General features: G+C 30.1%; 1 protein-coding gene across 1 annotated transcript in view; it reads left to right on the top strand.

The window, feature by feature from the left end:
• The first annotated feature begins 15,754 nt into the window (after positions 1–15,754).
• The window catches only part of LOC129980817 (cytochrome P450 3A8-like), a 36,094-nt gene continuing 25,027 nt past the window's right edge, over positions 15,755–26,821 (top strand). The window contains exons 1-6 of the mRNA XM_056091208.1: positions 15,755–15,832; positions 17,299–17,395; positions 18,746–18,798; positions 18,877–18,973; positions 19,809–19,925; positions 24,151–24,239. Coding sequence (XP_055947183.1) covers positions 15,825–15,832; positions 17,299–17,395; positions 18,746–18,798; positions 18,877–18,973; positions 19,809–19,925; positions 24,151–24,239 — 461 coding nt within the window. The 5' untranslated portion in view covers positions 15,755–15,824. The remainder of the gene's footprint in view (positions 15,833–17,298; positions 17,396–18,745; positions 18,799–18,876; positions 18,974–19,808; positions 19,926–24,150; positions 24,240–26,821) is intronic.

Below are 26,821 nucleotides of genomic sequence, written 5' to 3'. Positions count from 1 at the left end.
AGAAAGTGATTAAAAGAATTATTTGATAAGAATATTTTCAAAAAATATTCTAAAAAATTTGAGTCATAGTTTAAAACATTGTATGCTTGATTCATCTGGCATTCAGACAAAAAATAACAAGACAAAAATAGTAACGCTTTATCTAACATTTGTATAAGTAAAAAAACTAAAGGAATACAAATTATTGTGGGAAAATATATATAAGAAATTTTTAAAAATTAGAAAAATTAGAGACAAAATTTTACGAAATTGAAAAGTTGATATTTTCAATTTAAAAATGATTGTTGTATAATTATGTATGTTAAAAGTTATTAAAAAAAGTTTATGTTTAGATTAGCCTTGTAAAAGGGGATCTAATTAGAGTAATAAAAACAATTCTCAGTGAGCATCTACTGCCTTTAAAAATGACTCTGTGTCAAATTTGGTAGCTCCCTCTAAAGTATTGTCTCCCCCGTTGAGTGCTTCGAAAGATTGTTGCATGGTACCTATTCGACAGCACAATTCGACATATCCATTTCCTTTTAAAATATCCTTTTCATATCATGCTGATACGAAGAAGAAATGAATTAACTTATAACTTTGTCTTGAATACTTTTTAGCAGGTACAGGTTTTATGTACAGGTATATGAAATGTACAATGTTATAAGACATATTTTCTTTGGTTTATGGAAAATAGCAAAATTTTTCAATAAGTTCTAAACTGACATATTGTAATCTAAATCAGCGGTAAATTATCAATATTATTTAGATCCAGATTTAAAATAAAATATGAATTGAATTAAATTTTATTTAAGTAACAGTACAATTTTAAACTAGATTCCTTTTGCTTATTTATTTACTTTAATTTACTTTATTTTGCTTATTTATTTATTTATTACTTTACTTTTTACTTACTTTACTTATTTATTTAATTTATTTACTTTGCTTATTTATTTTATTTATTTACTTTACTATTAAATTTACTTTACTTAAACTTACTTTTTTAAATTTATTTACTTTGCTTATTTATTTACTTATTTATTTGCTTTTACTTTACTTTACTTTTATTAACCTAGTAATTTTTAACCATCCCCATCTTTGTTATATTAATTTGCTCTCCGTAAGAAAATCAAAGGAAGAGCTATTAGTCTATTTTCGCCCTACTTAATATCTTGTAAAGGGGCAGTCAATTATATTATGTTTATAGTGAAATATTGTTTGTTAGAGAGCATTCTAGTGCAACAGAGATCTATTTCTTATCCTTAACTTCAAGTTCTTCATGTTCACATTCTCAGTGATTTCTGATTTGTGAATCAAGATAAAACGGGGATAAATGCAAAATACTGGCATCCGATTAATTAAAAGAACACAGTAATAAAATGAAAATTCTAATACTTATTATTATTATTATTTGGTTCCAAAGATCTATCGAACAATGAATACATTGTTTGTACGAACTCCATTAATTACTTTACGCATACAAGATTCTGATTTGGAAATGGTGTTTACAGCTTTCGTACATGCAAAAAACAATTTTAGGATGTTAAAAAGTATTATTTATTCTATCATATTTTGTTTTATATTATTATTCATCCTTTCTAAATCAATTATATCATTAAAAAATTATATCAAAATCTTGAAAAGGGCGACATAATTCTATAAATTTTGAAGAAAAGGCTTGCATAAAATTCAATTATTAAATACATTTAAATGTACATTTAATATTTTTTTGAACTCCTAATTAGTCACTGTATCCGTGACTCCACTCTCTTTTATTTGTTCTATATATGTATAAGAAAAAACAAAATACTTCTAAATTTATGACGTACAGTGTTTGAATTCATATATTTAACTTCTTAAGATGAACCAGAACCTTAAACTTAATTGTAATAGACTTATTATAGACAAATTATTAAAAATATTCAAAATAGGCATAATAAAAAAACATTGTTATGTGTTTAAAAATTTTTTTTGAAAATTTGACAAAAAATGAAAAAAATGTTTGTACAAAAAAATTGTCATTAAAAAGCCAATTTTTCAAATTTTAGTATGATGTAAATATAATTTTTGCGCAGTGATATGTTCTGAAATTATGGCGAATAAATGTAAAATCCTCCTACACCATTTCACCTTTTTTAGGAAATTTTAACATCTTTATAATAGCAGTTAATTTTACTAGATGCTTAAAATTTGTGCTAAATTTCGTTCGAGCCGATTAAGAGTTGGGGAATGGAATCTTTATGAGTCTCAAACAAATAAACAAATGGACATTCAATCATACATAGAGAGATTGTATTGTAAAAGCATACACCACAAATAAACAGACTACTGATATTTTTTAAAACAAATGAATGATAAAAATCTATTTCACCTGCCGTTTCAAAATAAATTTTTAGAAATTTATTATAATTAAAGAAAATGATGTCCAGAAAAAAAAATTTAATATTGAAAAAATGATTATTTTTATTTTAAAGTGACATAAAAAGGATTTTAAGCAATAAAATACTTCGGCATTAGAAGGAAAATGTTAATTAACATTTAATAAATGTTAAATTAATTTAAAATTGCCTTAAAATTCGATGAACCCCTTTCCTTTTGAGTTCCTATTACCGAAATAGTAAACATAAACAAATTTTGTGGCTCGATATTCATCTTCACTATAGAATATTTTTTTAATAAGCCAACTTAAATTGTCACTTGATGAAAGACAGACGAAGCAAGACCAGAACAGTATTATACTACAATCTTTCATTTAAGAGATTCTGATATCCTTATTGTTTAGATTTTTAAAACATAAGGATGAATAATTGTTTGTATGCCTTTTACATAAATCATTAGTTTTTGACCAATCACGGTGAAATTTGACACACGCATTTTTCAAGATAAGAGAATGTTCACTATCAATATTTCTAAATTTAACAGTTAATAAAACATTAAGCAAATGTTTGGTGTTTTTTGGCTATATCTTCCAAATATATTATTACAAAAAGTTATTTTTATACGAACCTATCACCAAAAGAATTAATTCCCTTTTTTATAATACTAATTTCATATCAACAAATGTTTCTAATTTTAATATTTTTTAAAATTTAATTTGATACAAAAAATCTTATAGACGTGTATCAAATTGCATGTGTACACTATTGTTATGATATGATTTAAATTAATTTTCATTGTTTCGCAAAACCATTCAATTGAGTGATTTTTCCAATGTTAAAATTATGATTGTAAAAACTTGTTTCCTTTGAACATTAACTTGGAAGTAGGATCTTCTTTTCCATTTTTATTTCGTAGTATATACAATTTTTAACTTGCATGTGTAGTAATTTGTAGTAGGTTGATTGCATTAATTTATATTCTTCAGTTTTCTCAAAAAGCAAGGTGAGATTTTAAATAAACGCATTCCATAAATATAGTTTAACTACCAGGAAAATCGTTATTCTGGAAGAAAAGGCTGGCTGTGAAAAGCTGTTGGTGAGAAAATAAATGGAAGAGAGAAAAAAATATATTATGGTCTATGTTTATTACGAATATAATTTACAGCACAGTTCCGTCCATTTTTTTTTCATTTATATTATAATAAAAAAATGTAGCATTTTCAAACATATAAGTTTAAAAATTAATATATAAATATTACAAGCCTAGTTTCGTCCTTTTTTTTTACAGAACATAAAGAATATTGTAAAGTGGAAATATGAAACCGTGTTCCGCAGATGAAATACGAAAGCTGATAAAGAATTCTGATTTCCTATTGGCCAACTGCCCAAGTGCCTACATTAGAAATAACCTTGATTGAAACTTCTTTTGTAACAACCAGTTCGTATAGCTCAACAAACCCTTTTCTCTTGAACCGGTTGAACTTCGTCCTTGATCTGAACCTTTTTTGGAGCAGCATTCGGTTTTACTTTCACTGTTTTTCCCACTACCACTATTTCTTACACTTGAGAGGTTGCAGCAATCTGCAACTTAAGACATCCGCAACTTAACTTCATGAAACGAGTTCCACTGCGCCACTTCGTGGGCAAATGTTCTAGTGCACTCTTTAACCAGCCAATTAAAATTCATTCATCTGAAGGTCATGCAGTTTATATAAGCCTGGTTTCTAAAAAACAAGTTACCAATCCTGCTATTGCGAGTGATGATGATTGAATATGATGAAAGGCTTAACGGCAATAGCTTTACCATGAATTTCTCACAATGTACAAATGAAGTACTTTATACAGTTCCATGAATTCACAAACAAAATAATGACTTGGAATGAAATACTTTGTACTAGTACTCCTAAATATATATGTAATGTTTACTCTAAAAAAACTATTTGGCAATTTGCATATAAATAATATCAGTTTCGGTCTGAATAGTAAGAATAAAAATTTCTTCTTGTCTTTTTAAAAGGAAAGGGGGAAAAAATGAAGCATTCTATATTGTTATTTGTCCTCGTTGTCAAATATAGAAGAAGACAGCGATTATTCTCGAAATGTCTATACCACATAAAGAGCGTTAAATTTGGCAAATTTATTCTTTAATGTTCTGGATCTCGAGGATATGATATAGTTCAGTCAACATGACGAAACATGGAAAAAAATTTCTAAAAAGCAATAAGCAATTTTAAAATTAAAAAAAGCAATTTTAAAAATAAAAAAAGCAATAAACAATTTAAAAGCAATAAGCAATTTTTAAAAAGCAATAATTTAGTGCCTTAGGTTGCTGAGTTGGCTATTCAAAATAGGCCTCTAAGTGTACACCCAGATATGTAATCCGATATGTGTATGAGGACGTGAAAGTTTTAACTCTAACTTTTCGTAATTTATATAAAATGTTATTAACCTGAGAGCAAAATGTTAAATTATGATGTTTTTGGCATAACAAAATCCTACAAAATATAAAATATAGTGAACTCATAAAACATATAGAAAGCAATGATTGGTCAATTAGATAAAGAAAATTTCATTAAAATGTGCAGATTTTAAAAAGTTTTCTTTTTATTTTATAATTTGTGGGAAATTTTACATAATGTAATATAAAAATTAATAAATAGTAAAATTTTCCGGTTAATATTGTGTTAATTTTTGTTGATAAAATCAAGGTCGTCAAATTATGTCTTTAAGGGCCTTTCTATCAGTCTGAATTCACAGAAAGAAAAAGAAATTATATTCTAAAATATCATTTTACGATTTCGAATAGCATCAAACGATAGATTTTTAAAAAATCAGTGAAAATTAAATTTGGAAAAGAAAGGAAGATTTACTCTGCATAAACTAATTCTCAAAAAAAAAAAAAAAAAAAAAAAATTAAAAACCTCGTGTTATTTGCAATATAATTAATTTGCAATCAAAATTAACTACAATTATATTTACAATAATAATAAATTATCTATCTATCTATATATATCTATAAAGGTTCATGTGGACGCAAAATCAGATCGAATTTGTTAATCGTCCTTTGGCAACGGCTTGCTTGGATGTTCGAATTGTTTACATACTTTCAACTATGGCGGAAAATCTAACGCAGTGCTACTTTTTGAAGTTGGCTAGTACGAAAAGAATGAATTTAAGTTCGATTTTCTATTAGAAATCGAAAACGAGAAAAGGAAATTTTTGAATCATTCGTAAGAAGATCGAACCGGAATCTAAAAATAATGTTTTTATAAGATATAGTATATCAAGGTTAATTGATTCCCCATCTTCCTTCATTATTTCCGTATTATTAACATTATGTCGACTTCTTTGATGAAGTGCATCTTATCGAAACAGAGAAAAAAAGACTTAAATTTAATATTGATTTTTAAACATCCAACAATTATATATTTTTGTTTTCTAACATTTACATTTAAACTCTCTGCTACCAGAAAATTCTAGTTTTAGAAACACTGATGATTTACTTTTTAACAAATGATGAAAAATTAATGTTATCAGAGATAATTTAAAATTGTGGAAATAATTTAAATTTACAAATAAATATTTTTTATTATTTCTTATTACAAGCAGAAACGCATAACTATATGGTAAGAAAGTTAAACGAGCAGCTAACATGTAGTGTTTCTTAAGGGTTGGTGAACAGAGCGAATTGGTTGGTTTAGCTTTTTAGTTATAATATAAAATTAAGAAATATGTACACAATTATATAAAACAAACTGTATCGAAAGTCAAAAGTGAGAGCAAAACATCAGTTCTATAAATAAAGATGAAAAGAGATAACTCAAAAATATAAAACTTCAGAGACCCAGAGTAAGGATCCGTCCTTTTCAAAACTTCTGCCTTTCCCCCACAATATTCTTTAAATTAAGTTTATTTCCCCGGAAAAAAATAAAAAAAGAGAAAAAATATACAGATGTTCTCTTTCAGTCAAAATGTTTTGCCACGTAGCATGATCTGCGCAGTGTTATACCTGGTGGAACACCTAAATTTATTTAATGATGATGCAAATACTTTCTGTTTAAAATTTTGAAAAAAAAAATGAATAGTTTAAAATGCAATTAACAAAATAATGTAAAAGGTTTTCCTTTGTTTAATTATTTATTGCATATATATATAGATAGAAAAATAAAAAAATATTTCGTTGAAAAAAGCAGGGTTTTGCAAAAAAATTCTGTCGAAAAAATCATGGACTTACTTGATTCGAGCTGCCATCTATTATTGAAAACAAGAGTTAAATTTACTTTTTCATTTATAGTTGAAGTTAACGGTTTGAGGAGCCTGTGGAGTGAGATGATTTACATAGTGAAGTATCGCGACACAAAAAGTGTGAAATTGCAAAATATTACACAAATATTTTTTTAAAGTTTAAAATATTTTCTGAAAAAAAGCAAGTTGGAAGGAAACTATATCTTCGTCAACTTTCTGCATTTTGGACTTCGCGCCAAAGAAACAACTTAACATATGAGGCCAATATTACCATATGCAAGGTGTTCCAATATCAAATTTATAAACTTCTAGGGTACAATTAATTGAATAGAAATGATATAACAGCTAAAGGTCAGAAATGCTTACCAAATGCGGTAGATGCTATTCTATAGCCATAAGGCGACGAGCAGTTTTAGCAGAGATAGGAACTTCACCATGAGGAGCCCATTGATTATGACTTTTATATTCTTAACCATTTTCACATTACATAAGGTCAACAATGGCTCATGGTGGTTCTGCGCATTGACCTATTTGATCATTAGATATATTAAATCTTATCTGTTTCTAGGGCATATAGAGCAACTTGTGTGTGATGCAGCATATTAATAGTGAGAGGGGTTGGATTTTATTGTAGCAGCCAGGAATTACCTAAATACGCTCTGAACCTTAAAGATAATTTCCATACACAGAAGAATTCAGAATTGGATTCAAGCTCTTGGACGACATTACCAGCTTCTTTTTTTTTACTCTATCATGTAATTGATAATATGACAAATGGCATATTATTTTTGTTATATCAATAAACTATATATTCACACCAATGAAACCCTTCCATTTCTTGTGTTTTCTATCAAAATACTCATGTCACTTTTTTAAGCGGAATTGGTATTGTGGTGAATACATATAAGACAGTTAACAACTACGCTATACGAGCGTACGCTTTTGTATCCTGGTTATGTTACTGGACTGCGATTTAGGACTGCGTTCTATCCTAGCGCATCTCAATACCGCTAAATTGGTGACCTCGGAGGATGAACCTACAATCTTCGTACAGCTGTTGTGGTGCCATTTACCCACAACCAAAGGCGTCAGACTCACTTGACGCTGCAACACAAAAAGGCCGCAGCAACCCAAAGCCATCAGACTCACTTGACGCAGCATACACTCACCCACACACACTCGCTACTCAACTGGGTAGGCCCATTAAACAACAGCTAAATACATCACCACTCAACAGCCATATCGTTCGTTTTACCTCCGACTCACTGGAGGGAGAGTCTGTGGTGAATAGCATATAAGCCAGTTAACAGCTCTTCTACCCGAACGGTTGTTTTGGAATCATGGTTATGTTACTGGACTGCGAACCACAAGGTCCCAGGTTCTATCCTCGCGCATCAACACCGCTAAAGTATATAATTTCAATTTCTCTATAACTTTCAAAAGTTTTTGAGGCTGGATCTGGTACACCCTGTATATACAGACAACTCATTATAAAGTCGATATGCGAAGGAAATAATTTTGTTTCATACATGTCGAAATAATAATGAATGGTAAATCTGTGTAAATAATGAATTTTGCAATTTTTTTGAAAATATAACATTTATTTTTAAATTTAAAAAAATACAATCTATACTTATAATAAAGCTCAATGTGTGTGTGTGGATTGGATTGGATTGTTAGTTTTAATGGCACAAGAGCCAAAATAGGCTATACTGCGCCATACATATGGTCAATAAGAAAATTAAAATTGTATAAAAAGCTCAAAGAGCGAATAATAACGTAAAAGGTGCAGTAAGTTCAATGATAGAACTGTAGAACAATGCGGTGATGTGTTTGATAGAAATTAAAATAGAGTTTTAGATGCAGTGGTAAAAACCAGTTGCTTTTAAAAACTTAAAAATGTTTTTGTGAGGATTTTCCCCCAGCAACGTTCGCATGTCCAGTGATGAGTAGTTAAAAAAATTTAAACGATGAAGATTAAAATCAGGACATTCTATTAAAATATGAAAAACTGTTAAAATATCTTGGCATCTGGAGCAAAGAGGAGCTCTATCACCAAATAAAAGATGTTTGTGCGTTAAGCGAGTGTGACCAATGCGGAGTCGAGTCAATTTGACATCGAGCTCACGCACTGGAAGCGCAGTCCATAATGTAATTGTGGGCTTGATAGAATGTAATTTGTTATTGCTCTCTTGATCCCACGATTCCTGCCATATAGAATAAATACGACGCGCAAATAAGTTCTTCGCATCGTAAAATGGTACCTTACGCTGCATAAACAAAGACGCCGTTTTCGCAGCGTTGTCAGCCTGTTCATTTCCCGTTATCCCAACGTGACTGGGAACCCAGCAAAATAAAATTTCATAGTCCCTGTTTTCCAGAGTTCTTAAGAGACCCAGAATTTCCAGGGTGGTGGGATGAATTTGACCATGAAAATGAGAGAGTGTTTTAAAAGAACTCATGCTGTCGGTATAAATACAAAATTTGCGCTCAGTAGAGACAGCAATTGTTTGTAGTGCATAGAGAATAGCCGTTAATTCAGCAGAAAAGACTGAAAAAGAAGTATGCAGACGATAACCGATTACTTGTGTATTTAAAATGATACCACATCCAACATGATCGTTTGACTTGGAACCATCTGTGAAAATTGGTATATGAGTCGAATACTGACAGCGATGGGAACTAAAAAGTTTTTGAAAAATCACAGAGGCCGTTGTTGGTTTCTCAAACCCATGAAAAGGATTTAAAAAAGAAAATTGAGGGATATCCCACGGAGGAAATGAGAATAAATCAAGGGTGTGGATACTCACATCACGTAGTTCCGAATCCTCGAGGAGCACCTTAACTCTCTCACAGAATGGAAGAATGTGAGAACGTCGAGCCATGTATAATCTCCGAAGATGAACAGGAAGCACCAAAGAGTGTAAAGGATGTTTTGGGATTGACAGAGCTCGAAGGTAGTACAATACAGACATTTTTTGGCGCCTTAAATTTAATGGCAGCTGGTGGCAGACAACGTAAAGACTCTCCACTGGTGAGGTACGAAATGCTCCTGAACAAATTCTTAAGGCAGAATGGTGTATGGTATCCAGTCTGCGTAAAACGGAAGACCTTGCAGACCCGTACACCATACATCCATAGTCAATGCGTGAAAGAATAATTGCTTCGTAAATTCGAAGCAAAGATGTACGATCTGCTCCCCATGAAGTTCTTGATAATACCTTGAGAATATTCAATGACCTGTCACACCTCTTCCGCAGATGCAAGACATGCGGAAGGAAAGTGAGCTTACGATCAAATATTATTCCCAAAAATTTAAATTCATCCACTACAGGAATTTTGACATTCCCAATATAAATTTCAGGATCCAAATGAAGGCCCCGTTTCTGGCAAAAGTGAATGCAACAACTTTTTTCCGGAGAAATCGTATGTCCGTTATGACCACACCAATCAATAAGTTTATTAACTGCAATTTGCAGTTGACGTTCCATTGAGCGCATATTGCTGCCTTGGCAGGAGATCTGGAGATCATCCACATATAAGGTGCTTTGAACAGATGAAGGTAAAACTTTGAGAATTTGACTAAAATGAAGAATAAAAAGTGTGACGCTGAGGATGCTTCCCTGTGGAACCCCCTCAGCCTGAATAAAAGGGTCTGAATAAAAATGGCCAATTCGAACACGAAATGATCTTAAAGATAAAAAGTTCTTTAAAAAAATAGGCAAATTTCCTTTAAATCCATAACTTAAAAAACTTGAAAGAATGCCAAAGCGCCAAGTGCGATCATACGCCTTTTCAACGTCAAAGAATATGGAAATTAGGTGATTCCGACGGACAAATGTATTGCGGATTTGAGTTTCGAGAAAGACGATATTATCAGATGTCGAACGTCCTCTGCGAAAACCACTCTGCATTTGCGGAATACATGCTCTCTTCTCCAATTCGAAAATTAACCTGGAATTCACCATACGTTCTAGCGTCTTGCACAAACAACTTGTGAGCGCTATAGGTCTGTAGTGCAGAGGGTTAGAAGAGTCCTTGCCGGGTTTGAGGATTGGAATGACAATAGCTTCGTGCCATTGTGCAGGGAACTTCTGTTCAACCCAAATGCGATTATATAAGTACAGCAAATTTGAGAGAGAAGTGTTAGATAAATGGCGAAGCATGTTATAGGTAATTCCATCCGGGCCAGGACTGGAATCATGTGCTTTAGAGAAAGCTGAAATCAATTCATACATTTTAAACTCAGAATTGTATGGGAGGGATCTTCGGGTAGAAAACCGCAAAACCTTTCGTTCCGCGCGATTCTTTATAGCCACGAAAGTAGGCTTGTATGACTCAGCAGCGGAAACCTGTGCGAATGCCTTCCCGAGAGTCTGTGGTGAATAGCATATAAGCCAGTTAACAGCTCTTCTACCCGAACGGTTGTTTTGGAATCATGGTTATGTTACTGGACTGCGAACCACAAGGTCCCAGGTTCTATCCTCGCGCATCAACACCGCTAAAGTATATAATTTCAATTTCTCTATAACTTTCAAAAGTTTTTGAGGCTGGATCTGGTATACCCTGTATATACAGACAACTCATTATAAAGTCGATATGCGAAGGAAATAATTTTGTTTCATACATGTCGAAATAATAATGAATGGTAAATCTGTGTAAATAATGAATTTTGCAATTTTTTTGAAAATATAACATTTATTTTTAAATTTAAAAAAATACAATCTATACATATAATAAAGCTCAGTGTGTGTGTGTGTGTGTGTGTGTGTGTGTGTGTGTGTGTGTGTGTGTGTGTGTGTGTGTGTGTGTGTGTTGGCGCTCTACAGGACAGACCGTTTGACCTACAGCTACCAAATTTGGTACATGTATACCTTGGAGGTTGGGAATGTGCACCCGGGGTTCCTTTTTTCGAATTTTTAATTAGAATTTTAATTATTAATTAAAAACTAACTTTCCCGCCAAAAAAATCTTTCATTTTCTCCACCGCCAAATGAGTAAGGTTTCAGTTTGTTTTTTTCTCCCAACAGTAATGAGGCTAGGGTTAATATTTTTCGGCGGATTATTTCAAACGATTCTGTTTATTTTCTTAATGTTTGATGCATTTAAAATTAAACATTGTTCCTTAATCCATGTTTCAGATTCATTCTGAAGTACTTTTGAATTAAAATAACACAGAATAAAGGAAATTAAAAATGTATAATCTGCATAGCGTTACCCCAACTGGCGTAGAAAAATTTACGCATTTGCGTTAACGTAACTGGCGAAGAAAATCCACGCATGCGCATTGTTCTGATTGTTGGCATGGCAACCAACGGACGATTTAAATTATTTTTAGGTTAGTTGCATGCTTTTGTAAGTAAAATGTATTTATGTTAGTTATATATTTTTTTGTATATGCTTATAGTTTTAAGTACATCGTTTTTTAAGTAGTTTTTTTTAAACCTGTTTTCGACCGATTATTTTAAACGATTCATTTTATTTTCTTAGTGTTTGATGCATTTAAAATTAAACATTGTTAATGAATCGATTTGTTCATGATGAATCTGAGAAATTTTTGTTGACAAATTCTTGAGATATTACATAAATTAAGAAAGATATTCTTTAGTGACCATAAAGTTTAAACGCTCAGTGACTCTATTATCAGTAATCATATTATTAAAAAAAATGCTTTGTTTCAGTAAAAAATATTATTATATTAATTGCAGATTAATCATTTACACTTTAATTTAAAGCATAATTTCTACGAGGGGTAACAGAAAATTAGAGAGATTCATATCACGCTATAACTGAAGGCCTTTATAATATTATGAGTGAATTATATGACTATCAAAATTTGAAGTTTTAAAATATTTTGCTGAAGAATCTATTAAAGTTGGAATTGCGTAAAATATTTAATGGTACGACCGGAGTTTTATCCCCTGCTTGGCGAAATTTTTAAAAATCGCAAACAACGGCCTTGGGAAATGTTCAAAAGCAAAGAAGCAGATGTTCAACTATAGTGCATAATAAAGATTGCCAGCTTTGGTGCGTTATCGCAACTTGGCGAAGAAGGAGGTTAAACTCCGGTTCAACCTATTTAATTATTAAAATTTAAACGAACATTAAGATTGGCGAACCAGCTGGTCGCCAAAGGCGGCTAGTAACTAATAAAATTAGACCGAAAGAGTGGTTAATCGTGAATATAAATTTTAAAAGATTTAGAGGAGTCTAAAAGAATTCGAAATAGAGATGAAATCTCTGGTAATTTTAGTAAAAGCTTGTATTATACAATTATAATTAAAGAATTGCGAAAGTCCTTCAGCATTACAAGGAATAAAATGTCCTATTTTTCTTAAAGTCTATTATTCAGCGAGATTTAATTCATTCCTCATCAATGAAACATGTTCAGTAACACAGAAAAACATAAAATCCACTGCACTCATCCGGAACACACATCTTTTTAAAACTTCATAATTAGAGGAAGTTAATTTCTTTTGTGTATTTTATGTGTAACTTAGAAAAAAATGTCGTGTTCGCCGCTATTGCGTCATAACCTTGGATGACAGTTTTGTTTTGATTTCGTCATACTCTCTCAGTTCTCTCTCTCTCAGACCCTGTGTTTATTTTTAAACTCGACCTCTGCTGGCTAACAAAAATGTGGAATGCAGAATTTTTATTCAGACCGTTGGAAAACAGTTTTATTTACGGATTTGTTATTTTAATCATCATATATTGGCGAGTTCTTTTTTATTTTTCAGCCACTAATAAGAATACAATGAATTCTGTATTATATACTTGCGAATTATCTGTGGTTGTTAATTCCACATATTATTGTTGTGTATTGTTCTACATATTATTACATTTTATTGAATATTTAAAGAAGATTTGAATTTCCAGTCTAGAAATCAGGGTATATCAATTTTTAGATTTGGTTCGTCTATTTTGTTAAAAATTTGACTTTAATTTTATTGCAGCAGAAAATGCATCAAATATTACCGCAACATAAATGAGTAAAAATACAGTAATTAAAACAATTAAATTATGTGTTTAAAAAAACTTCAGCATGAAGATTTATTGAAATTAGAGGAAAAAAATTATACAAAAATAAAATAGCGTTAGGGGAAAATATATTTTTTGAATTTTAAAATACCAGAAATTGATATTTCCGTCGAACTGTCAATATTTCCACAATTTCGTTAAACTATAGAAAAGTCAGTTATTTTAATTCTTTTACATATATTCTGTTTATTACACACATGAATCTTCTAATAAAGAGCAGTCACATGACATCATAGCACCAATAGAAAAGTCAATGTATAGTTCATCTATCTTCTAAATTACACGATATTCTTTTTATTTCGTCTTGTAAACTACTCAGATATTAAACCGAAAATTTCCTCAGTTTTCAACAATGGAAGAAAACCACATGATCAGATTCTTGATAAAAAAATAATGAAAACGATTTGAATTTTAGGACTAATTTTCCTAATTTTCAACAATTGATTACATTGTTGAATGTTAGGCAAATAAATAATTTTTTTTAATATTATCGAAACTCAGGAAGAATTTTCCCGGCTATTAAAATATTTTAAAATTAAAAAATTTAAAACGATGAAGAGATCATTTTTGTGTAATAATAATTGTAATCGTTTGGGTGAAAAAAACATCGAATTTCAACAAAATATTTAACGAATTAAAATTTCAAAAAAAAAATCGCTCAGAGGTATACATTTCTATTCTCCAAAGAAAATCGTTTGAAAAGGTTTGACAAATTTGGTAGGATATATATATATATATATACACACACACACACTAGAGGAAATATCAAGTTATTCTATAATCTGTGGATTGTCTTGTAATTCTCTTTAAAAGGAAAATAACAATACAAACTAAGACAATTAACTAACTTAACATTACGGTTTTAAAAAGTAAGTCAGAAATCAGAATGCATTTGATTGAATTGAAATATGATTTTTATTGGAGTTTTCTGAGGTAAGTATTTGTTTTTCCATCAATAAAAATGTCTCATTATTTTTACTAATATCCCCCTTTATTTATGATGTTAATAAAAAATCAGTTTATTTTTCTTTATTTCTGTAAAACAAAGTAATATATCATTACAGTAACCAAGTTAAAAAAATAATAAAAAATATTTCTAAAACTAAAACAGCCGATAGCATAACCACACTAATTTTTCTTGTTATTATATTTTAATTTAAATCCATTAGTTAACTAAGGGATTATGACTGCAGAGTATGTATCAGAAAATCAAATGCATGAGTTTCATCTTTAGCTTCATTATTCAAACAAAAAACATTATTAAAAATTTGGCAGCCAGATGTGTAATTTTACAACAAATTACCGCCACCAGGTTGATAGATCTCTAGAACTTCTCCAAAAAGAACTTGAATATCATCTAGGAAGACAATCCTAGAAGTTACATTTCTTCTTCAAATTGAAACGAAGTGCTCCAAGGTTGCTTTGATAACCAGTAGTTATCGGAACTCTTTTTCTTATTGTGGATTTGAACTAACATAATACCGTACGTGTTTATAATACTACTTTCTTTAAAATTTCACAACATAAAGTTTTCTTTAAAATTCATTTATCTATACTTATAATAAAGCTCAATGTGTGTGTGTGTGTGTGTGTGTGTGTGTGTGTTGGCGCTCTACAGGCCAGACCGTTTGACATACAGCTACCAAATTTGGTACATGTATACCTTGGAGGTTGGGAATGTGCACCTGGGGTTTCTTTTTTCGAATTTTTAATTAGAATTTTAATTATTAATTAAAAACTAACTTTCCCGCCAAAAAAACCTTCCATTTCCCCCACCGCCAACTTTTCCGCCAAAAAAATCTTCCATTATCCCCAGCGCCAAACGAGAAAGGCTTCAGTTTATTTTTTCTCCCAACAGTAATGAGGCTAGGGTTAAAATTTTTCGGCGGATTATTTCAATCGGTTCTGTTTATTTTCTTAATGTTTGATGCATTTAAAATTAAACATTGTTAATGAATCAATCTTTCAGATTCATTCTGAAGTACTTTTGAATTAAAATAAAACAGAATAAAGGAAATTAAAAATTTCTAATCCGCATAGCGTTACCCCAACTGGCGTAGAAAAAATCACGTATTTGCGTTACGTAACCGGCGAAGAAAATTCACGCATGCGCATTCTGTTCTGATGGTTGCCATGACAACGTTATTAATGGATGATTTAAATTAATTTTGGGTTAGTTGCATGCTTTTGTAAGTAAATTGTATTTATGTTAGTTATATATTTTTTGTATATGCTTATAGTTTTAAGTACATCGTTTTTTAAGTAGTTTTTTTAAGACCTGTTTTCAACCGTTTATTTTAAACGATTCGTTTTATTTTCTTAGTGTTTGATGCATTTAAATTTAAACATTGTTAATTAATCGATCTGCTCATAATGAATCTAAGAAAATTTTGTTGACCAACTCCTGAGATATTACATAAATTAAAAAAGATATTCTTTAGTGCCCATAAAGTTTAAACGCTGAGTGACTCTATTTTCAGTAATCATATTATAAAAAAATGCTTTGTTTCAGTAAAAAATATTATTATATTAATTGAAGATAAATTCTTTCCACTTTAATTTAAAGCATAAATTCTACCGTTTTCAACCGTTTATTTTAAACGATTCGTTTTATTTTCTTAGTGTTTGATGCATTTAAATTTAAACATTGTTAATTAATCGATCTGCTCATAATGAATCTAAGAAAATTTTGTTGACCAACTCCTGAGATATTACATAAATTTAAAAAGATATTCTTTAGTGCCCATAAAGTTTAAACGCTGAGTGACTCTATTTTCAGTAATCATATTATAAAAAAATGCTTTGTTTCAGTAAAAAATATTATTACATTAATTGAAGATAAATTCTTTCCACTTTAATTTAAAGCATAAATTCTACGGCTGCTAACAGAAAATGAGAGAGATACATATTACGTTATGACTGAAGGCCTTTATAATATTATGAATGAATTATATGATAATCAAAATTTGATGTTTTAAAATATTTTGATGAAGAAGCTATTAAAGTAGAAATTGCATAAAATATTTAATTATTAAAATTTTAACGAACATTAAGATTGGCGAACCGGCTGGTCGCCAAAGGCGGCTAGTTCCTAATAAAGTAATTTTTTATCATATTTTCATTTACAAAAAAAGTGAAGACAATGAATGTGATATGCTTTACATGCATTTATCCAATCTGCAATTATTTTTTAACAACTCCTTCAAAAAGACATAAGGCATAGGATTTTAAAAGAATCTGAATACAGTATATTAACTTAGTTTTCAGCGTTAGTAAAAGAGTTAAGTATTAACTGAGATTTATAAAAAGAATCCAAATGAAATCATCATTGACTTGGAGTCAGATGAAATTACATAGAATACAAAAGAAAATGATGCAAAAAAGATAGTTTAAAATTCAATTGATTTATCTTATATTTCTGTTGTAAAATTTTTTTCATTTATTCACTCTGTTTTATAATTTTTTTTACTATTATTTTTATTAAAATTTCAAATCATATAAAAAGAAACAAGACAAATCTTTAAAAGGCTTTTGTAACACATAAATTCAAAATTCTGTCAAAAAGCATGATTTTTCTAAACTTCAAAATGATTTCATGAAGTGATGATCCCAAGTTATTTGGAGATATATGATAAAAGGCTTTTTTTAAATACAGGTACTCAACCAGAAATCATGATTATTGGAAAAAGAAGAGAATTCCGTACGTGAAGCCACTGCCTTTGATTGGAACTGTGCTTGACACGATGAGAAAAGTACGTTTTTCTGTATAAACTGTAAAACATTTCTTTTATACTCATAATTATTTGTGTTAACACTCTTCAATTTTTATAATCAATGAGATGTTATTAATTCTTATCATATAGGCATAGAAAGTTAATAGAATGTTTTGTTTGTTAATATTTAACATAAGATGAATTGTCTGATATCAATATCACAGGACAGGATTTAGTAAACTTTATAAGCATAAAAGCCTTTAAACATTTCGAAAATAAATCCTGAAATAACAAAAGGACCTAATTATTTATATTGTATAAAAACGCCGAACTTAAGATAGCAATGTTGGAAACCTTATTAAAGTATATAAAATTCTGATTATTTTTTGAAAAAAATATTTGTTCCTATTTGCTGGAAGAATCTAAAAGAAACTTGAGAAAATTTTCACAACCCCAAATGAATCGTTATTATCCATAATTAAAAAAAATTATTACAGATTATATTTCTTAAATATACGTGATATTATACATTCTCGTGAAAACACTATATAGTTATTTCAGCAATTTAAATCCTTTTGGAAAATGAAACATTTTATTTCATGAAAAATTGGAAATTAAGGACGGATGGCATTTCTTTGTTACTACTATAGTGATGATTTATAAAATAATTTATACAACTGTACATATTTATGTCTGCATATATGTTTTTAGTTGTTTGACATATCATATCTGAAATTTAATCTCATGTAATCGCATACTGTAATAATTGTAATAGGTGTAGAACTTTAACTATCACAGGTCCAAGAGTATCAGTAAGTATTTTGTTGTTTAATTAGGCTTAAAAATTTGCACCATATATCTCAAAAACTAACACCTAATAATCATACTTAAAATAATTTTTTTCAAAATTCAAAAGCTGCCTCATTATATTATACATAATTTTTTTACATAAATAAATTCATTAATATGTAGGTAAAATGTTATTGATTTATCTACTTTGCATATTAACAACTACTTTGTAAATTTATTTTTTAAGATTACTAATTACAATTATATTAGCTAAGTTATTTATTAATTGTATCAGAAAAATGCTGAATGAGCATTTAAGATAAAAAGTAACTATATGATAGTGTATATATTGAGAGAAAAAATATTTCTAATTCTTCAACGAAATTGAAGATTCGTGAAATAAAAGAAAAGTATGTGGAGGGAGAGGCTAAAATAGTGAAAGAAAGAATGAAAAAAAAACCGAAATTGCCATTGAATTCCATATACTTAAGAAATTATTGGAATTTTTATAGAAATGGGTTACTATTATATAAAATTTTTTAAATATCAAACTTTATGTTTTTATTTAGAGTTTATTTTCATTTATTATAATTATTACAGCCGCTTTATGAAGTCGAATGTGAACGATATAATGAATTAGGTCCCATATATGGGTATGTATCATTTAATTCACTAAAAGTAAAGACAGTTTGCTTTTCGGAAATGAGATATATATACCTTTTCTTTTTCAGCTACTATGAAGCAAACAATCCGGTACTTACTGTGGGTGATCCAGTTCTATTGAAAGATATCCTAGTGAAGGATTTTTTCTCCTTTACTGGAAGAAGAGTAAATTATTTCTATATTATAACTAATCCTCTGGTTAAATTTCATAAAAAATTTGCACATAGAAACTATTTCGCTCATTTACTATTTAGTTCAACAGTATTCAATAGATGGCGACACCTGTGACGCAATGTGGAAATAATGGGCTCTGATATAATTCTAAGTAGTTTATATACCATATCAGAAAGAATAAATAATAATAAATTACTAGATTATAATTTGAAATTTATAGCGCGAGTTCATGTCTTTATAAAATTATGTTTTCTCAAATTAAAAGATATTAAATTCGTATCGGAATAAAATCCGCGCTCAAGAATAGGCACGCTATACTTCACAAAATAATTTTGTGAATGTTAATACTCCTTCAATTGAATTATCCTTAACTTTTCAAATGTAAATAATTTTTCCATCTTTAATGTATTTTGTAAAGAAGCAATAGTGAATCAAGCATTCTGTTATAACGCAATTACAAATGCTTGTATTATTTTTATTTATTAAGGAATAATTCTTGGCAACTGCTATTTTTCATTTTATCTATCTCTTAAAACTCCTCAACTAACCGCAGATAATATAAAATCAAATGGATTCTTGGATTCTTATAATTACTTACATATTTATTTATGCAATTCGTTTAGCAATGATAAAAATAAAAAAGCATGTAAAAGTGTTCAAATTTTAATAACAACACACAGTATTGCTTCATGCGCTTTCACATACTTAGAACTCTGGAACAAGTATGTTTTTTTATTTAAAATTTACAACATTCTCGAAAGCTAAATACCATTATGAATGTTAGCTTATAAAAATAGCATTATCAAATTACAAATTTTACTTTTAGATCATTTCTACCGGTGACAAAGTAATCGACAACATGTTGACTGCACTTCGTGGTGAAGACTGGAAACGAGTGAGAACCATTGTCACGCCCACTTTTACAACAGGAAAATTAAAGAGAGTGAGTAGGAAAGATCATTTTGAAAGTTGCTCAAACTACTGTCAATTTTATTGAAATTTTTCTATCTTCAATACTGATCTAGCGGATTAGTATGAGTAAGGATAGAACCTGAGACCTTGTGATTAGCAGTCTAGTAAACATGACCAGGATACAAAAGCAATTGCTCGTGCAGCGTATTTGTTAACTGGCTTATAAGCTATTCACCACAGACTCTCCCTCCAGTGAGTCGGAGGTGAGACGAACGATATGGCTGTTGATTGGTGATGTATTATTTATTAGTTGTTGAGCCTAATGCGCCTTTACCCATTTGAGTAGCGCCAAGCATTATGGCGAGCGTGTGTGGTTGTTGCGGGTAGATGGCGCCACAAAAGCTGTACGAAGGTTCATCTTCCGAGGTCACCAATGTAGAGGATTGGTATGAGTGAGGATAGAATCTGGGACCTTGTAGTTAGCAGTCCAGTAACATGGCCAAGATACAAAAGCAGTTGCTCGTGCAGCGTATTTGTTAACTGGCTTATAAGCTATTCACTACAGACTCTCCCTCCAGTGAGTCGGAGGTGAGACGAACGATATGGCTGTTGATTGGTGATGTATTATTTATTAGTTGTTGAGCCTAATGCGCCTTTACCCATTTGAGTAGCGCCAAGCATTATGGCGAGCGTGTGTGGTTGTTGCGGGTAGATGGCGCCACAAAAGCTGTACGAAGGTCTATCTTCCGAGGTCACCAATGTAGAGGATTGGTATGAGTGATGATAGAATCTGGGACCTTGTAGTTAGCAGTCCAGTAACATGGCCAAGATACAAAAGCAGTTGCTCGTGCAGCGTATTTGTTAACTGTCTTATAAGCTATTCACCACAGACTCTCCCTCCAGTGAGTCGGAGGTGAGACGAACGATATGGCTGTTGATTGGTGATGTATTATTTATTAGTTGTTGAGCCTAATGCGCCTTTACCCATTTGAGTAGCGCCAAGCATTATGGCGAGCGTGTGTGGTTGTTGCGGGTAGATGGCGCCACAAAAGCTGTACGAAGGTTCATCTTCCGAGGTCACCAATGTAGAGGATTGGTATGAGTGAGGATAGAATCTGGGACCTTGTAGTTAGCAGTCCAGTAACATGGCCAAGATACAAAAGCAGTTGTTCGTGCAGCGTAGTTGTTAACTGGCTTATAAACTATTCACCACACTGGCATATCGAATTTCATAAGCTACAGATAGTTAAAGACGTTAAAGAGCCATAGCCCACCATGATTTTAAAAGAATTTGGCACAAATTTAGCACATATAGGAGTAAGTTATATATACCATACACACAAAAATTTTTAAGAGAATCTATTCTTTTGTTGACTCACGCTTGTCAAACACATTCTACTAAACAACCCAGAATTCGAATATAGATTTGCATAATATTTCAAATTAAAATCAATCAGCTTGAATTAACTTATCTAGAAGAATGGAAACAAACAAACCCCGACCGAAGTTTATTTTGAGAAAAATGATATTATATATTTAATTTCAAATACTAAGAGATATTTAACATTAGGATCTTTTCAGAGTCCTTTAAAAATGTTTTTTAGAGTCCATGCGATTATTGTTGAATTATTGTGGTTAAAAGTTCCGTAGATTTAGTATTGTTTATAGCAGAGAAAGGGTTAGAAATAATTTAAGAAAGAAAAAGAAATAATTAGAAGTAGAAATAATCCGTAAAAATAATTAATTATTTTTACTGATTATTTATCAGTAGAAATAAATTTTAGTAGAAATAATTTTTATCAGTAAGAATAAATTTTATTTAAATCAGTAGAAATAATTTTTATTTAAACATGCAATATTAATTATTAATCTAGATCTATTTCTAAATTTGCACATTCTTTTTCAACATTAACACCATCAAGTGCAAGATTTTTATAAAATGAATGATAGACGTGGAATATTACAGTTCAATATTGTCATCAGTTCAATGTAGTTATATTTCTTTATTTTTTTTTCTGTTCAAGCCACTTCTGTCTTAATTTCAACAACAACAAAAGAAAAATCTAAAATTTTACTTTTTTTTCGTAATACTAGCTTTACATTGATTTCTGTTCAATACCACCGTATGTAAACTAAGTTTTACTAAGTCATGATTATTATATTCTTTAGTAATGGAAATAATTTACTAAAAGTAAAAATATATCAACAACATTAATCTTTTTAATCACAAAGCTTAAACTAATGTCTTTATGAATATAAACAAATATTACTTGTTCATTCTATGAATAGTGAAAAGGTTTTTATTCTTGAGGTTTTAATGACATCACACGATTAGTTGCGATAGTAAATACAATGCATTTTCTTCTTTATAATATATGTCAAATTCAGCAAAAGTCATATTTATTAAAAATCTTATTATTTCTTCGCGACCAGTTACGAGTTTCATACTTTCTTCCCTCTCAGCAAATGAACTCGTCTATCTTAGATCACACAAAGGTCTTATCTTAGGTCAGCTGCTAAATCTTCAGAACCACACTTTAAAAATAAGTGAAGGAAAACAAACAAATGTTGCCATGAGATATTAACCCATTATGCTACATTTACAGTATATAAAAACAGAGATATTTATATTATACAAATAACTTCAGGCAAAAATTATGAATTCACATAACAATTAATGAAATGAAGTAATGGAATTGGGTAATTTCGATATTACGATGAATGAAATTCAATCAATGAAATATAAAAAGAATATAGATTATATTGATAAAAAAACATTTAAAAATGTTGTAAAAATTGTCTCTAAATATTAATTATATTTGGCAATTGTAAAAGGTGAATACATATCATGTGATTATTTGAACACATAAAAAAACAATAAATGACTATCTTAATATCAAAATATTTATAATTTCTTTTATGTTCAGTTTGAAATCCATACGGATTAGAGACGTTTATCTCAAATTTTTATGAAAGTCATAAAAAATTTAAACAGCTTATTTATTTTTTATATTTGATGAATAATTATACGTTATTTCTGTTTTTCTTTCAGAGTAATTTAATTGTTGTTTGGTATTCAACAAGATAATTTTCAACGTGATTTTTGATTAGCTTTTAAATGCTGTCATAAAATTTTCGTAATAATTGATATTAGGGCGTAATTTCTGTACTCCAAACTTACATTATATCATATACTAAAACAAATAAAGAATTTTATATATAAAAACAATGTGATATTTTCCATGCTGTATTTATTAATGTACTTTATCAGTTATATTTTATATATTTTTTTCATATGATAATTTATTAAAAATAAGTTTAAACAAATGAAAAAGTGTCAGACTTTTATATATTTCCTTAATTTCGGATTTAATCATTTAAATTTTCCCAATTGTTTACCACAAATATATGCATGCAAATCACTTTAAAAATAAAGTTTTGAAATTCATATAATATTAAAAACATTTTCTCAAAGATCAAAATTGGAAACTATGTGTAATCGAAAACGCGAACTTTTTAAATGACGCCGCTTATTTATTTAGTTTTTATTATAGACACTAAATCTGCAATCCAGTTTCGATATTTCTCCTGTTCTGCAATCCAGCATAGATAATTTCTCCAAAATAATTTTAAAATATTTTTGGCTTGTTCGAGTTGTCCTCACAATTCAACTTTTGGTTCGTGGGGGGGGGGTCATTACGCAAGCTATGTTGTGGCGTCATTGTGTCCCCACAGAAACTGTAACCAGAATAAAATTCCATAAGCTAGAATAACATCAAAAATTTAGCCAGCCTATATAAACTTTTTGCCCGAAAGATACAGAAAATTGGAATTGCTACTTTAGTTTCTCAAGGAAGGAGTTTAAGTATTTCCAGAAATTAAATGGGACAACAACGATTAACGTGATGATTCAACAATCTAACTTATGCCTCAAACTTAATGAGCTTGAAAGCGCAAAACCATTAATTTCTAAATGTTATACATTAGATATGTTCTTTTTCGATTGATATAGAGATTTGTCAGTTCGAAATCCAATTTTACCGATGAATCACCTTGCTTTAAGACTTGATTCTCATCAAATTAGTGAACATTCATCTGATAGGATGATGCAAAAGAACGTGATCTTTCAAGTTTCATCCACATTACTGACTCGATTTAAAATATTGAGTCTTAAAATATCATTCATTTTTATATTTCCACTTTAAGTCTTATAAAACTTGATGTCTCTACTAACTGCAAAGCTCATCTTTTTCCAGATGCTGACCATTTTTAAGGACTGCGCTACTACACTTATGAATAATTTCAAATATTTGGCCAAAGAAGGAAGACCAATTGATGTTAAGAGGTTTGTCATTTATCTTATCTTTCAAATCTAAGAATTAATTGAATTGCTTTCAAATTCGTTCTGGAAGTTTGTGCTGCCATAAAATTAGCAGTGACCAGTAGTTTGAGAGGAATGGGTGGGGGTCAGAAGTTGAGGGGTTTATCTCGTCAGTTGGTCGCAATTCAAAATTACAAGATCCATTACAAGATCTCCTCCATGAATGTAACTAACCTAGCATCATAAAAATGCTACATAATAAGATAGAAATTTCTGAATAAAATAAATTAAAATAAAAGTTTTAACATTATGATGCTTATGTGCTGGAATACTTATTGTAAATTGCGTGTTTGTCTACCTAATATCGTGTAGAGTTCTCATCAACATGTAAAAGTACCGCAAAACGACATGGAATGAATTTAATTAATGTCTGAAAGTATACTAAAGGCAATTCACTTCATGAATTCTGCAGGGACTCCACAAATCTATAGGAGATCGAAGTGGTATAGATCTCTTCCTATACCACCTCACACATTGGAGTTCACCACCTCACACAGGAGTGTCATATTGTCCTGCAAGAATTGTCAAAATCCTTCAGAATTTACAATGGACGTGAGTGGATGTAGGTGAAGGAACAAGAAGCTTAAGTACTTATCGCCTGTTCGATTCAGTCTTGACAAGAATTGTATATCAAGCTAATTGCCCAATCCCCGTAGCATCGCAGAGGCTCCACCAGATTGAGCAATCCCCTGTTGATATGTAAACACCATAGATTAATGAAGCTGTCTCCATATCCATACACGTCCATCCACTCGATGCTACTGGAACCGAAATATGTTAGACAAGGCAATGAGTTTCGTGTCATCAACAGTCTAACACCAACATTAGTGGTCTCAGATAAGGCATTTGTATCATGCAGTCAAAATGGTACTCGAATGGGTTTTCAGCTCCAAAATCCCATATGAATGACGGTCCCTTGATTAGTTCACACGCTGATATTTGTTGATGGCGCAGCATCAAATTCCACAGCAATTTAAAGAAGTGCCCGTCTATCTCATCTAAATCATCTATAGTCCCGTTGTTTCTAATTTTTTTCTGGCCCGTGCCGATGTTGGAGATTTATTGTTTTACCAGATATTCGATATTCACTGTATACTCGAGAAATTGTTGTACTCGAAATCCAAATTTCATTGCTACCTCGAAGATGTTATGTCCCATCTTTAGTATGTCAACATTAACACCGCATTCAAAATCATTTACATCTTGATAATTTGATACCGTAGTAGCAAGAACCGATCTAACAGTTTTGTAAGATACCTGTTGTTTTATATAGCCGCTGCCTCATTTTAAGTGTAAAATGAGGTGTAAAATGAGGTTAAGTGTAATTCGTTTCATACATCTTTTATTTCCTTACGGACACCTGTACCAGTTTTTTTTTTTTTTTTTTTTTTTTTTTTTTTGACTCTTCAGTGTATGTATGAAGAAAAATCTTGTGCTCTTGAGTAAAAAAAAAAAATGCTCTTCAAAAACAGTTTAGTGAAGCAATTAACCAGAATTTTTAAATTGAATTCTGCTATTTCTCCTTTATAGTTTTAAAATCATATTATTACCCAAAAATCTTTTTTTTACAATTTTAAATTTTAAATAATAGAATTAAATCCTTCCAGATTTGTCAATATTATTTCTGCACAATATTTGTCTAATAGTTTTCATTGCTTTAGTAACTAGATTTATGCTTATTCTATTTGAGGTAGTATTAAAAACATTATTTGTGTGCTCTGTTTTTGCAATATAGCAAAGAAAAATTTCAAAAATAAACTAAAAATTGACAAATCCTGAATCGTTATCGTACTACAATATTTCAGACTAACAATTTCAATCAATTATATTTTTAACACTCATTTTATATTTTAAAATATAAAAATCAAAGCTTATTTAGTTGACCAACTTCATTTATTTCAGTATAAATCAGAAAATGTATTATCCTATCATATTTTTCCACTATAAAATATCCTATTAAACAATGAACAATAGCAACAAGAAATTCGCACAGGTCGTAGAAGGTTCATTTTAACTATTTTCAAGTTTAAGAATACATTATTTCTTGGCGATAATAAATAATAAATTATAAGATAATTACAAGATAATAAATTTCTTGGCGATAATAAATACAAAATCGTTACAAATGATAACTGTTTGCTCTTTAAATTGGCTTGTTAATTATTATCGACCCATTTTTTCCCTTGAATTTTCAAAAAATATTTATGAGTTCATTTTAATAAAATTTCTAGCAAAGTGTTTAATTGTTGTAATTAAATTTAAGCCACTTTTATTGTTTCATAAATATTTACATAGTTTTTTTTTTTTTGTCACTTACAAATTTGTGACAATAATATAGCTTTCTTCGGGCATGAACTTCAAGACAAAATTTTTGCTTTCACCTTTATTTTATAACACGCATACTTTTTAATACCAACGTTTCTTTTCTTTTTTTTTCTGTTGTTGTTGTGTTGTTTCTTATGGCACTTGCCACGGACAAACCCGCTGCTCCAAGACAGCTGATTTAAGCCTGAGGGGGAACGTCTCTAGTTTTTATAGTAGAGCCA

This window comes from Argiope bruennichi, chromosome 8 (assembly GCF_947563725.1).
Source record: "Argiope bruennichi chromosome 8, qqArgBrue1.1, whole genome shotgun sequence".
Classification (NCBI taxonomy): domain Eukaryota; kingdom Metazoa; phylum Arthropoda; class Arachnida; order Araneae; family Araneidae; genus Argiope; species Argiope bruennichi.
The sequence above is the reverse complement of the archived record's forward strand: the minus strand, read 5'-3'. Positions and strand labels throughout refer to the sequence as shown.